This window comes from Pseudochaenichthys georgianus, chromosome 3, assembly GCF_902827115.2.
Source record: "Pseudochaenichthys georgianus chromosome 3, fPseGeo1.2, whole genome shotgun sequence".
In the NCBI taxonomy this organism is placed as follows: Eukaryota; Metazoa; Chordata; class Actinopteri; order Perciformes; family Channichthyidae; genus Pseudochaenichthys; species Pseudochaenichthys georgianus.
Genome location: NC_047505.1, coordinates 15,147,215 through 15,162,159, shown reverse-complemented (window position 1 = coordinate 15,162,159; position 14,945 = coordinate 15,147,215). Strand labels below are relative to the sequence as shown.

General features: G+C 41.7%; 1 protein-coding gene across 2 annotated transcripts in view; it reads right to left on the bottom strand.

Moving 5' to 3' along the window:
* Window positions 1–13,568: 13,568 nt before the first annotated feature.
* LOC117439087 (CD82 antigen-like) overlaps window positions 13,569–14,945 on the bottom strand; it is a 36,142-nt gene continuing 34,765 nt past the window's right edge. For both annotated transcript variants that reach the window (XM_034074833.2, XM_034074824.2), the window contains exon 9: window positions 13,569–14,785. In XM_034074833.2, coding sequence (XP_033930724.1) covers window positions 14,708–14,785 — 78 coding nt within the window. In that variant the 3' untranslated portion in view covers window positions 13,569–14,707. The remainder of the gene's footprint in view (window positions 14,786–14,945) is intronic.

Here is a 14,945-nt window from a genome sequence, read left to right as displayed (position 1 = left end):
AAACCCAAACCTAGACATAAAAAAATAAAAACGTGACATAACATGAGAATCGGGACAATCGGGACATCAAAAAAGCCAGTCCTATAAGGAAACCAAACTAAAGCCAGATGGTGTCATAATTCTTAAGCCGTTAACTTGTGCAATAAGTTAGAAAAAAATCATTGTTACAGGATTGGACTGAAAAAGGGAAACAGTGGTAATGCATCAATCAAACAGATAGTCAAGGTCTCAGACTAAAGTTTTTTGTTTTTTTATCTAAACAATTATATAAATAATTTGAGCACAATAAAAGGCCACCTTACCAGTTCGGGATCACTGAATAAACTTTTTCTCTCTTGTTGTGGAGATCAGCTCCAGGTGTGTGACTTCCAGGTGTGTGACTTTCCACACCTGCTCCCAACATTGTTCATTGGGAGTGGGCGGAGCACCTGGCAGGGAGATGCCTTTGTTTGTTTGTTTGTAGCCTTTATTTAACCAGGTAAAGCCCCTTGAGATCAAAAGATCTCTTTTTCAAGGGTGACCTGCAGGACATTAGTTACACATGTAACATAAAAACAACAGAACAACAATAAGGATGACATACAACATAATGTACAGAGTACTACTTTGATTACCCCTCCCCTCAGCCCCTTACAGTACATGTTGTAAATTGCCACTTTTAAGCAAATACACATACTTTGAAGTAATGTTACTTAAAACAAGTTAACGTGTTTATTATTGATTTCAGCAAGGACACAGGGGTTATACTAGGATGGTGAAAGTGATGGTTGAACATTCATTTAAAGTGCAACAGGCTCCTTTCAACCTATATCAACTAGGATAAGGTGTATAAGTACTCAGATGTTTTACTTCATTAAAAGTAGCAATACTACAGTGTAAAAAGTACTCTGATAAAACGAAAAGTCCCCCATTTTAAAGTAAATGTGCAAAAGTAACGGCATGAAATCCCCACCATCAAAGTACAAGAAGTAAAAATACTTATTTTAAATAATTAGATTACTTGATTATAATTTGAGCTCATTGTAATTACTTTATAAACTGCTGGGTAGTCAAATCTATTATAAAGTATTGGTTGGATTATATGTTGTAGTGATAATTTAGCTCTGCAAAGTAGCTAGTAACAAATGCTGTGAAATTTAGTACACATTTCAACATTTGGCTGCAAAATGTAGAAGTCCATCCATCCATCTTCTCCCGCTTATCCGTGGTCGGGTCGCGGGGGTAGCAGTTCCAGCAGAGAGCCCCAAACTTTCTTTTCCCTGGCGACATCAACCAGCTCTGACTGGGGGATCCCAAGGCGCTCCCAGGCCAGCGAAGAGATATAATCCCTCCACCTGGTCCTAGGTCTACCCCTTGGTCTCTTCCCAGCTGGACGTGCCTGGAACACCTCCCTAGGGAGGCGCCCAGGTGGCATCCTAACTAGGTGCCCGAACCACCTCAACTGGCTTCTTTCGACGCGAAGGAGGAGCGGCTCAACTCCGAGTCCCTCCCTGATGACCGAACTTCTCACCTTATCTCTAAGGGAGACACCAGCCACCCGGCGGAGGAAACCCATCTCGGCCGCTTGTATCCGCAATCTCGTTCTTTCGGTCATGACCCATCCTTCATGACCATAGGTGAGGGTAGGAACGAAAATGGCCCGGTAGACAGAGAGCTTTGCCTTCTGACTCAGCTCCCTTTTCGTCACAACGGTGCGGTAAAGCGACTGCAGTACCGCTCCCGCTGCTCCGATTCTCCGGCCCATCTCACGCTCCATTATTCCCTCACTCGAGAACAAGACCCCGAGATACTTGAACTCCTTCACTTGGGGTAAGGACTCATTCCCTACTTGGAGTGGACAGTCCATCGGTTTCCTGCTGAGAACCATGGCCTCAGATTTGGAGGTGCTGATCCTCATCCCAGCTGCTTCACACTCGGTTGCGAACCGATCCAGTGAGTGCTGAAGGTCGCAGACCGATGAAGCCATCAGAACCACATCATCTGCAAAAAGCAGTGGTGCAATCCTTACTCCACCGAACTGCAGACCCCCCCCCCCATGACTACGCCTCGAAATCCGATCCATGTATATTACAAACAGGATTGGTGACAAAGCGCAGCCCTGGCGGAGGCCAACCCTCACCGGAAATGGGTCCGACTTCCTGCCGAGGACCCGGACACAGCTCTCGCTTTGGGAGTACAGAGATTGGATGGCCCTGAGTAGAGACCCCCTCACCCCATACTCCCGCAGCACCTCCCACAGTAACTCCCTGGGAACCCGGTCATACGCCTTCTCCAAGTCTACAAAACACATGTAGACCGGATAAGCGTACTCCCAGGCCCCCTCCAGGATCCTTGCGAGAGTAAAAAGCTGATCCGTCGTTCCACGACCAGGACGGAATCCGCATTGTTCCTCCTCAATCTGAGGTTCGACAATCGGCCTGACCCTCCTTTCAAGTACCTTGGAGTAAACTTTCCCGGGGAGGCTGAGTAGTGTGATGCCTCTGTAATTGGCACACACCCTCTGATCCCCCTTTTTGAAAAGGGGGACCACCACCCCGGTCTGCCACTCCTTCGGTACTGTTTCCGACTTCCACGCAACGTTGATGAGACGTGTCAACCATGACAGTCCCTCAACACCCAGAGCCTTCAGCATTTCTGGGCGGATCGCATCTACCCCCCGGGGCTTTGCCACTGTGGAGTTGTTTAACGACCTCAGTGACCTCCCACCGGGAGATTGGTGTTGATCCCCCGTCATACTCCAGCTCTGCCTCTAACATAGAGGGCGGAGTTGTCGGGTTCAGGAGTTCCTCAAAGTGTTCCTTCCAACGCCCCAACACTCCATCAGTTGAGGTCAACAACGTCCCATCCTTACTGTACACAGCTTGGATGCTGCTTCCCCCTCCTGAGGTGTCGGACAGTTTTCCAGAACAACTTTGGTGCCGCCCGAAAGTCCTTCTCCATGTCTTCACCAAACTTCTCCCACACCCGCTGCTTTGCCTCGGCCACGGATGAGGCTGCTGCCCTTCGGGCCTGTCGGTACCTTGCAACTGCCTCGGGAGTCCCCCGGGATAACAAATCCCTGAAGGCCTCCTTCTTCAGTCGGACGGCTTCCCTGACCACCGGTGTCCACCAGGAGGTTCGAGGGTTACCGCCCCTTGAGGCACCTAGGACCTTGAGACCACAGCTCCCCACCGCGGCTTCGGCAATAGAGGCTTTGAACACCGACCACTCTGGTTCAATGTCCCCAACCTCCACAGGAATGCCCGAAAAGCTCCGCCGGAGGTGTGAGTTGAAGGCCTCCTGAACTTGGGCCTCCTCCAGACGTTCCCAGTTCACCCGAACTACACGTTTGGGCTTACCAGGTCTATCCAGAGGCTTCCCCCGCCACTCGACCCAACTCACCACCAGATGGTGATCAGTTGACAACTCCGCCCCTCTCTTTACCCGAGTGTCCAAAACATACGGCCTCAGGTCCGATGATACGATAACGAAATCGATCATGGACCTTCTGTCTAGGGTGCTCTGGTACCACGTACACTTATGAGCATCCTTATGTTCGAACATGGTGTTTGTTATGGCCAATCCATGACTAGCACAGAAGTCCAGTAACAAACCACCACTCCGGTTCAGATCAGGGGGCCGTTCCTCCCAATCACGCCCCTCCAAGTGTCTCCATCATTGCCCACATGTGCGTTGAAGTCTCCCAGCAAGACTAAGGAGTCCCCTTCAGGAGCCCCATACAGGACTCTTTCCAGGGTCTCCAAGAAGGCCGAATACTCTGAACTGCTGTTGGGTGCATAAGCACACACAACAGTCAGAGTTTTCCCCCCCATAACCCGCAGGCGTAGGGAGGCGACCCTCTCGTCCACTGGGGTAAACTCCAACAACGAAGCACCTAACCGGGGACTTGTGAGTATCCCCACACCCGCCTGGCGCCTCACACCTTGAGCAACTCCGGAGAAGTAAAATAGTAGAAGTAAATTGTAATAATGTGAAAATATATTCAAATGAAGTGCAAGTTCCTCACATGTCCTACTGGAGTACAGTGTTTGAGTAGATGTACTTGGTTACATTCTACCAAAGCTGATTACCACTGATAACACCGGTCCAATGCTCTACTGTAAGTCAGTTTTTGGTGTTACATTAATGGGGAAGCATATTTTATTAATAACATTTAGATTTGTGTTAAGCTTATAACATGAAAGTGTCTACAGTACATATGTTGTGTTTCTCACCCACTCAGTGCCCACTCTAGTGATGCAACAGAAAAACCCAATGAAATGATCAGACACAAACATAAAAGGATATTTGGAGGAAAACACCATCGAAACCCTGCAATGGAACGTTGAACTCTTTTCCCCCTCACTGTCTGTTGATGTTTCACAGTCAGCCGAGGGAGGGAAGTGAAGCTTGACTTCTTGATTAGGTTAACGAGATGGAAAAACACATTAGCAACCCCCTCAATGACAAAATGAGCTCATTGCATCATTTCACTCCAGATACTACGGGTGTCATTAAAGATGTTGTAGGCAAACAGAAGCCCAAACCTTCCCTGTCATGCGGATGAATCCTCTGGTTCTGATGCTGCAGGAGGAGGAGGAGGAGGAGGAGGAGGAGGAGGAGGAGGAGGAGGAGGAGGAGGAGGAGGAGGAGGAGGAGGAGGAGGAGGAGGAGGAGGAGGAGGAGGAGGAGGACTCAGCACATACAGAATAACAAACACTCTGCTGCAGGGAAAGACACCTTGGAGACCCTGTGGACCTTTTACAACTATGTCAATAACTCCAGTTCCTCCATGCTACATCACCCTCATGGACATGGCACCAGGAGCAGCAGAGTGTCGAGCTTAAAGCCCGAAGGACACGAAAAAATGATTCATGCAGCACTTCAAGGGCCAATCCATCAAAAAACAACCTACATGTAGTAGCAGCCGCCAATATGAAAGGATTTTCCAAAACATTTGTGTTGCCATGAGTCCATAAAGCTTCAACCTAAATCAAATCCTCTCCTGTTCGAAACATCAATTCAAAGTATTTATCATGAGGAAAACAAAAACGTTTTACCCATTTCTAAAGCTAAAGCATACATTTTTACAGAGCTATTTCCTGATTTTGCTTCAATTGAATTATTCTAGCTGGGTGGTCAGAAACATGACATGTATTCAAAACCTGGGTTGCCAGCTGAGTGTAGAGTATGAAAAGTGTCCCTAGTGATGTAAAACGTGTTACTATTATATATGATGCCTTTGGGTTAATATTTCTGCTGTGTTTGTTTCATTCTACTGCTTTAGATGTTGAAGGTTATGCTTTATTTAATTACTTGATTTACTGCTGTGTACATGTGTAGTTCCATTCACCGCAATTTATTATATTTGTTTTATTTATTTATCTAAAAAGAGACAAAAGCACATTCATTAACATGGGTACTTGAGACCATCATGTAAATGTGCCAGATTTAGAAATGTAGGCTTATTTTCAACTGAAGTCTCTGGCAGGTAGATGGCATTAAGCTAAATCATACAAGCCCAATTACAGCACATACTAAAGCACACATTTCAAATGAAGTACACCTGAATACAAACCCATAAACATGCAACAGACGGAAAAAAACATTGATAGCACAGATACAAGCTAACAGGCACAGACGATTAAAAAATATATAACCCCTACTAGTTTATGGCAGTGTATTTAATTATCCAGTAACAACTGTCTGTTTACAGAGTTAAGAGATCCTTAGATCGAGTTAAATAGAGCTGTGCAGTTATGACATATGTTTGTAGTTTCACCAGGAAATGATAGCTTCGCAATGGCTCGCTCGACAACAATCTAAGGGATTTCCTTTGGATTTTGGAACATTGCTGAAAATAAGTGGCAAACACACATTTATGATACTCAACACTTTTGTTCACCAGGATAATCTCCACATATCAACATCACTTTTTATAATAGCTGTAGCGTAAATGGAATCTCCAGAAGTAAAGAGCTAACGCTAGGCTATAAACAAACTACATCCTGGTTGCATTGCTGCGCGTCAACACCGCTAAGCTAAAGCGTTTAGTAGTGTTATTCAGCCACTTGTTAGCAACCAACGTTTTTATGATACATAGAGGCTTCGGAAAATCACAAGTGGAGTGTTTTATGCTGTCAAACAAAAAAGTGAAAATCTCTTCTACTTGTGATAACCACAGACCCTATTTCAGTTGTAATTAAAAAAGAGAGAGAGGACAAGGAATTGGAAGTTGTAAATGCTAACTAATTTCCTGATTTTGGGACACATTCCTGCACCACTCTATTGTGTTCCAGGAATATATATTGCCCCCTAGGAAAATGCTGACTGCCAAGAGGTACTTTTCTATAAGGTTTTTTACAATGACATCATATTCTATATGATCACCAAGTGTTTTATTGCTGTGAAAAACACATATCTCTGTGTTGGTGAACCACCAGCAGAGATTCATCAAAAATGACCCCACACAGACTCACATCCACACCACTAATGACTTCCTCTGTGTGCATTCAACGGCCCTCATTGTGAGGTGAAATCACATGATGCTTAACATGGCTGATGGTGATCTCACCGGTCTGGACCGTGTGTGTCTTGCCTGTTTCCTGTCAGCTGTTGTTTCTACCGTCTGCGTTGAAGGACGTCTGGCGTGATTGTGTGTGTGTAACTTTATTTAGTCACTTCCTGAGCATGTCACATGTTCCTGGGAAGAGAACACATCTGGAACAACCAATCAACCATCCATCAATATGCTGTCAACACCCTCGGGTACAGTGGCTTTACTATAGTATATGATCTCATTACAGGCTACTACATGGTGGCACTTTATGGTTTGATGTAAACAATGGGTGATTTTTTTTGGTTTGGAGCAGTTTATCCTCAGAATCAGGACAAAGTAAATTCTCATGTAACAATGGTGCACACTGATAACAGTATATTCCTGAGGTAGGCCAAGGCACTTTTGACTGCTGTATTTCTTTCATAACTTTAGTTGTTTGCACAGGTTGTGTGTGTTTTTGTGTGTAGGATACATGTGTGTGTGCGTGTGTGTGTGTGTGTGTGTGTGTGTGTGTGTGTGTGTGTGTGTGTGTGTGTGTGTGTGTGTGTGTGTGTGTGTGTGTGTGTGTGTGTGTGTGTGTGTGTGTGTGTGTGTGTGTGTGTGTGTGTGTGTGTGTGTGTGTGTGTGTGTGTGTGTGTGTGTGTGTGTGTGTGTGTGTGTGTGTGTGTGTGTGTGGGGGGCTTCATTTTGTTTTTGGAGAATTTTTTAAATGTTTGTTTCTGTTTTTTGGGAAATACTGTTTTTTAAAAGTTTTTTTTTCAAAATAAAATAAAACATGAGGGAAACATTTCTCTCCTATGAATAATACACATTTTATTAATAATCTGTAACAAGGCGGAATTGTCTGTTTATAATGCGTTTTGAATTATGTCAGAAATCAGAAAGAAATCTATAAAAAGTAACCAAATATATAAACGTGTTTTTTATACATAGAATAATTAAGCTCTCCTTGTACTTAAACCAGGGGTCTTCAACTAAAATTCAACGAGGTCCAGTTAGAGAAAATCTCCCCATGCAAAGGTCCGGAACATCAAAATGTCTAAGTTGCTTCATGAATTAGTGTGATATATATTGAAGTGACCTGTAGCTTTATCAACGTCTGCATGTAATCCACACCTGACTGCCAATCAAATAAAGAAAGTACAATTCAAAAACAACAATATTTATTGTCAATTAACATTACTTAAATACTGTGGATATGTGTAATGTTTAAATATTGAAGTTAAATGCATCAATGTGGTGCACTTTGAGAGCAACATGAAGAGATCTATGGATACATCTCTCAACACCCATATGAAACAGAACTGTAGCATATTTTCCTTTTTGGATATTTTACAAATCACTCCCTTTTTAAACTCTATTCTTGTTATTTTTAACAACTTTTTTGTTGCTGTCATGGTATTTTATACCTGTTTTTCATTTAGTCTCATTAATAACTATAATGATCATATCAAGGTGTGCCTTAACCCAACGTTTCTCAAAGTGTGGGGCGCAGAGATGTGATAGGTGGGTCGCGGAAAAAAAAAAATTATTTAAAAAAAAAAAGAAATTCAAATTTTTTTTTTTACATTTTTTTATTATTTATACACTGGTGGAATATCAAAACAACGGCCCGCCCGGGGTGCAAAACGTATCAATGAAAAGCGACCCTCTACCACACAAAACAACACCTGTAGATAACCCAATTTGTGTTCTTTGAAATTGAAAAGGATATTGCATTGTGTTTGTTACTTTCGTTGCAGTTGTATGTCTTAAGTGTAATTTGGCATGCTTTTATTTTGAAGGCAAGTTTACGCTGTTGACAGTTGTTGTTGTTATGGAAACAAGAAACGTTTCACAGCGGGCGGAACTTGTCATAAAGTCCGCGATAATAAAGCCCACCCATTTAGAGGGAAGATATGATTGGTCAATTGTACTGTCATTTGACATTACTCTCATTCAGTTACTATAGCTGGCCCTCTGTGAATTCATAGCTGGACGTCCAATCAGCTCCTAGGCTTGTTTGAGACACATTGCGGCTCGCCTCGAAAGTAGACGAGAGTAGCCGATCGCAGCCGGGGGAGGTGTCAAAAAGCTCGTCTTAAGTCGGACAGCTCGGACTCGGAGTCGGCTTGACTGGCTGGGTTTGCAATGGCGGAAATTGCGTTGACGTTTTTCGTTGCAGATGAAGTGGATGCAATAGAAATCCCACATGTATTGTATGGAGAATGACATGACTTTATTGTTATTGCACATATTACAGGTACTGAGACAACGAAATACAGTTTAGCTTCTAACCAGGTGCAACAAGCAGTGAAGTGGAAAGTAATGTACACCATCTACAGAATAACATATAGAATGAATTGAATGATGAATAAACAGTGGGGTATGAATACACTAGATATCAGCCTGTGAGCAGTATGAACAGTGTGTATGAATATGCTAAGATATATAAAGTATGAAAACGGTAAGCAGTATAGTATACAATATATAGATATTAATTTCATGATGATAAACATTGTGGAACAATGATGAAAAATGGGAATGGATGTGGCGACGTAAAACTGACACAAAACAACAACAAACTTTTGCCAGCCAATTGGAGAGTTTCATCAGCAGCACGTGGTAAAAACCACCAATGAGCGCTCAGCTCGAGATACCAGCGAGCCGTTTCCCATCAAGCATTTCGCTTCCGCAGCCCGTGGAGAGCAACTGCGCCAACTCGCCTCCCCTCGCTCTCAAGGCTGCGGGCGTCTTTGTCCCGCGAGATTTCAAAGTCTCATGTGGGCGAGCCTCCAGAGCAAGTCGGACAAAATGACTAACCATCATGCAACGCACTAGCAAGACGTTGATCGCAACTGCGCAGGTCTTGCTTGTCTCAAACAAGCCTCCTGTCTTCACAGACTCGCAGAGAGGAGCTTCTTTCATTTAACCCTTCACATTCAAACAGAAACTGAATAGGCAGATTCAAAGGATTTATTTCTTTGGAAATGTTATTTTAAATACAATTTAATCAAGTTATTTTTGATAAAACTATTGACAAATATTACTAAAAACATATTTAAAAATAATATATAAAGAAAAATATAATTTGTTTTAATGTTTTTAAATATTATTTTGTAGAATATCTTAGGCCCTCAGAGACAGGCTCGCCACTGGTAAAAATCTCTCATACACACGTGTGAAACGCTCTCACAGACACACACAACAGCGTTGCAGTCGGGAAGAAAAGCAATGTGGAGCGAGAGAGCGAGAGAGCAAGAGAGAGAGCACACCTTTATCTATTTAATAAAGTTGTACAAAATAAAGTAAGAAATCATTCCAATGTGTACTATAGGACAGTAACAAGTTTAAAAGGGGAGTGATTAGTCGAATATGCATAAATAAAAAGAAAGAATGCTAACTAGGTAACATAAGATAAGAATAAACAAGTTTAAATGATTTGTTGTGATCATATTCTAAAGATGTTTGGATTATTGAAAAGTATACAGCTCCCTTTCATCTGATGCCCCTTTCACACCAGCGCCTTTTCAGCTCCGGCTCGGAGCTAGAGCCTGAAAAGCGCTGGGTTTTCCAGTTCACACCGGAGCTGCGCCGGCTCTTAGCTCCGGAATCCGCTTCATTTCCAGCTCCAAAAAATTGTCGGTCCAGAGGCAAGAGCTTTGGAGCTAAGAGGTGACGTCGCTTACGTCTCTCTTACGTCGAGGCGTGCAGGAAACTAAACCCACCTCCCATGGGTCGACTGTTATGCCTGCCTACAAGCAGTAGTGCCTATAAACACACTTTATAAAGTCAGGCAACACTAACCAGGCTTCGTGTGATTCTGTTTATTTGTGCCTTACTTTGACCATCCGTTCGCTGTTATCGATCATTGTGGAGAGAGGCAGACGTGTTGTTTTGTATTATTGCAGCTATCGGATGCAAGTAGTCAGTTTAGCTTCGGTTGCTATGCTAACATCACCCGTTTTATACCAGAGAAACTTTCATAACAGCGTTGTGATACCAAACAGTGTCAATTCAGACTGACACACATTCACTTAGGCTAAGGGGAACTGGGGATATGCATCAGCTGCTTGTGTGAGTCGGACAGTGAATACTTTAGAGCGGCCGCTGCAGTGTGAGCTAACCGGGAGCTAACGGGAGAATAAACTCCCGTGGAAGAGCAGCCAGCACTGCAGCGGTCGGTAAATGCTGCAGAAACACATTAATAAACAATGAACCACGGCACTCTGGAGAAAAGTATAAGGTTGGAGAAGTCGTTATTCAATTTATTCTGGCTTCGTGTGATTAAAAGCAACACGATCATCGACCCGACGCAGTTGTTGTTGTGAGCTGCCGTTGGGGGGCAAATCAGCGATGTAAACGGTGACGTCATGACGCAGCAAGGGCAGCTCTGGGGCGCCAGTGGGCGGTGTGCACAGAGCGGGAGCTGAAAAGGGAAACCGGAGCTGAACCAGAAAAGCTCCCGCTCGGAGCTAGAAACTGAAAAGCGCTGGTGTGAAAGCCGCATCAGTGTTGAGAGCTGTATCCATACATTCATGTTGGGCTCAAAGTAGGGCTGCTTGATTATGGCAAAAATCATAATCTCGATTATTTGGGTCAATAATTGATATCACGATTATTAAAAACGATTAACCATTTACTTTGAAAAACATCAATTTATTGAAGAAAATAATTTGAAAAGTATGTTTTTAACAGTTGATTACCCTGAACTTTAAGTATAATTCAACTGAAAAACCTATTTAAAAAATAAATAAAATCGTTTTATTTCGATTATGTTGTTTTCATAACCGTTGCAAGCCAAAATCGTAATTGCGATTAAAATACGATTTAATTGAGCAGCCCTAGCTCAAAGTGCACCAGATTGATGCATTCAACTTCAACATTTAAAAAAAATCTTCCTGGGGGTGCATGCCCCCGGACCCTCGAGGATGTGACGTCCACCACCAAATAAAGCAGGTTAAAATAATTAAATTGCATACATTTTATTTTAGTAAACACTGAAAACGGGTCCCACAGACCCAAACAGCACTCAAAGGTTAAAGGTAGCATATAATAATGTTCAAATGTGCTAAATATATACACTGCAAAAAAACAAAAAAGAGGAGTAAAAGTAGCTCACGACTTGTTTTATTTTTTGAAAGTAACCCTCATCCTAAAAAAAGTTGGAGACCCCTGTTATAGAACGATACATTTGACAATTTTAAGCTTGGCCTACCATTTTATTGGAGCGGCGAGGAACAGGTGGGGCTTGAAAAGGCCCACCTGTTCAAAGTGGGGAATGACAGAAAAAGTTTGAGAACCACTGCCTTAACCTCACTGAGCTGAGGTTATTTGAGCCTCTCAGGAGAGAGCTCTCTTCCACCTGGTTGTAGAAAAGCTCTTTAAATTCGTTAGCATAGCTAGCTAACCAGATGCTAATAACAACAGATCGCCACTGTGCTTACAACTAAAGACACAGCCACGCAAACACTGCGGCATGTGTACGGCTCCTTATGGGTATTGCAATATTTTAAGGGCTGGAGCGGCGTTCCGGTGCTCAGCACTCCTTTCAGACGAGACATATACCACCTGAAGACACGTTATGCTCGTGTTGTGTTCATGAACCTGTCCTTGGCCAGGAAAAACAGGTACTCGCTTGTTTAATTATTTTTGCGGTCTAGATTTCTTCTTCTTTTTTGAAGTGAGAAGTTGTCCGTCTGTCGGACTGACTCCCCCCCCCCCCCCAAAACGAAAACTCTTCGGTTCTCCACGAATTACACAAGTCACCCAAATCAGCGTTAAAAAAGCGGGAGGCGCCGAAAAATCCCCTATTAATGTATTGATTATAGCTCCGGGTCCGTATAGGTCGGCGTCTGGGTCCGGATCCGGACCCAGACGCCGACCCCTGACTTAAACAATCTATTTCCGACTTTATAAAAATAAGCTTTATTGAAAAAAGTTTGGAGCATATTATGTCCTGTATTCATTTAAAAGAAGTACATTGTGCGTTTAAAACATGTCAATCATACTTTCTGCAGCATCTTTTGCATAACTTGTCTAAGCAAGGAACTGACCATGACTATTAGTAGGCATACATGTATGCATCTCTAAATGAACAACATTTCCGAGGACTTCCTCACTCTCAGAGCTGTTATTCTTTTGTCTCTCATTTCTTTCTCTCTTAATCTGTATGTAGTGTAGTTTTTATGCAAAGTGACATTACCCTCTGGTGGTTTGCACAGGAACTGGACAAAGTCTTTGTCCAGTTAGTGGATTGTTTGTTTATTAATAGAAAAGGTGGAACAAAATCCAAATAAAAAGAGGTATGGCCTATTATTGTAATGTAGGTATACAATGCAAGCCACTGGGTCACATGACACAGAAGCTATTCAAGAAAAAACAAGATTTACAAATTGAAAAAAGCTGAACTTTCATAAAGTCCAAATATATAACAAAAAAGGCATTACAATCTAATAAAGAGTTGTGTCTAAGGAGTCACATGACACAAAAGCTATTTGAAACAAATTAATTGTTCATAAAATATTCATATAAAATTGAAATAAAAACACTAATACCACAAAAACTAAAATATATCAAATTTGGGGTCAAGTTATCACGCCATAATGCCTTTTGCCAAGATTGGTAGATTTCAGGCAGGCTACTAAAGGTGAACTACACCCATTTTCAAAACTACTACAGGTTATTTCTATGGTCTATAGATCAAAGCATTAAAGGTCCCATGTCATGGCCATTTCTAGTGATCATAATTCCATTGTTGAGGTCTACTAGAATAGATTTATATTGTGCAATTTTCCAAACTCACATTGGTTTCTCATACTGCATCTCTGTATAGTATGTGTACTCACTCTCTGCCCTAAACGGCTTGTTGGAGCTCCTGACCATTCATAAGTAACACACAAGGGGACGGGTAATAACCGGAAAAGCATGACATGGGACCTTTAAAGACGACACAATTTATTTTACACTAGTCATTTCATTCGTAAATAATACAATTTTGATGATTGCAGCTTTACGACCTCAGAAAGTGAATTAAAGACAAACAACGAGCCACTGTAATCAGTTTATTGGTCAAATGATAGGATAAATGTTGTGAGTACACACTTCCGTATCAAGCTACCAACAGTCCATCTAGTTACAAACATACGTACCCTTTCCGTCTAAGAAAGTATTATAAAGGTTAATGGGTTGTTTTTCATACTGACTGTACATAAAAAGAAACCAGAAACTGGATTTGTACATTATAAAAACACCACAACATCTTGGATGAGAATGAAAAAGTTTACATAACGGAATTTCAAAAGATTTTTCTGTATAAACAAATTTCCAAGACGGATCTTCGCAAAAAATATTTCTTCCGCCTAAATAATTGTATCCCCTTTCCACATTTAAGTTCATATATTTCAAAAACAGTTAAGAAACAATTCACTCCTTAAACTGGATCTATTTTAGGTCAAATATAAACTTAAAGCTATCTTAAAAAAGGAAAATCTTGTTTTTGCTTGTCGAAGACAATTGTAAACTCGGAGTGATACTTTCCCAAAACAAGTATCATAAATTCCTCTTTAGTACCACATTATTTCTATTATTTCCAGGACAAAATTTAAGAAGAGAAATACACAAACTGCCAACTTTTAAAAACCAGCTGCTAAATAAAACACTGGCAGACTTTTTTTTGAGTCAAATTCACACAAAGAATGACTAAAATTATATACAAATGACTAAAAACATTTCACAATAACTCAGAACGCTGGTGTATAAAAAACAAAAAAACATGCCTCACACAGAGGATTTTTCCAGTTGTTCAAATCAGTTGTCATGCTAACGTTAGCTTAGCTTCTTACGCTACAGACGATAAAACGTGATTTCTCTTCAGATTTTTGGGGAAAGCTAAAATCAAGAAGCGATCATTTACAGAGATGCTTTAATCGGAACCAACAGGTTCCTGATAAAATGTAGTCTTGTATAAATGTAATCAAAATCATTATCAGCATCTCTCTCTAAAGTGCACAAAAACGAAGTCACAGAAATAAAATAAGGTGGAAGTTGCTCACGAGAAAAATCTAACGAGGTATAAAACAAACAAATAATTTTACATTTGGACAAATGTTTCACCAAATACAAGATGGTGAACAAAATGCATTATTTTAAGGTTCCCTCTCTTTCTTTCTGTTCCTCCAGTCAGCTGCTTTAGTACTTTGGCACTTTGGTGTAGTCCTCTGTGTGGATGTTCCTGCACAGGCAGATGGACAAGATCATCCCCACCAGCTGTCAAACAAAAACATAGATCAATCCTTCATTAAAACCTTTTTCATCTTTAAGACATGTTTTATCTATGAGTGCACATCTTTAAATATTGTATGTCTACGAAACTTTTTCTATCTCTAAAACATAAAATATAAATAATGTTTATCTTTAAAACACGTAC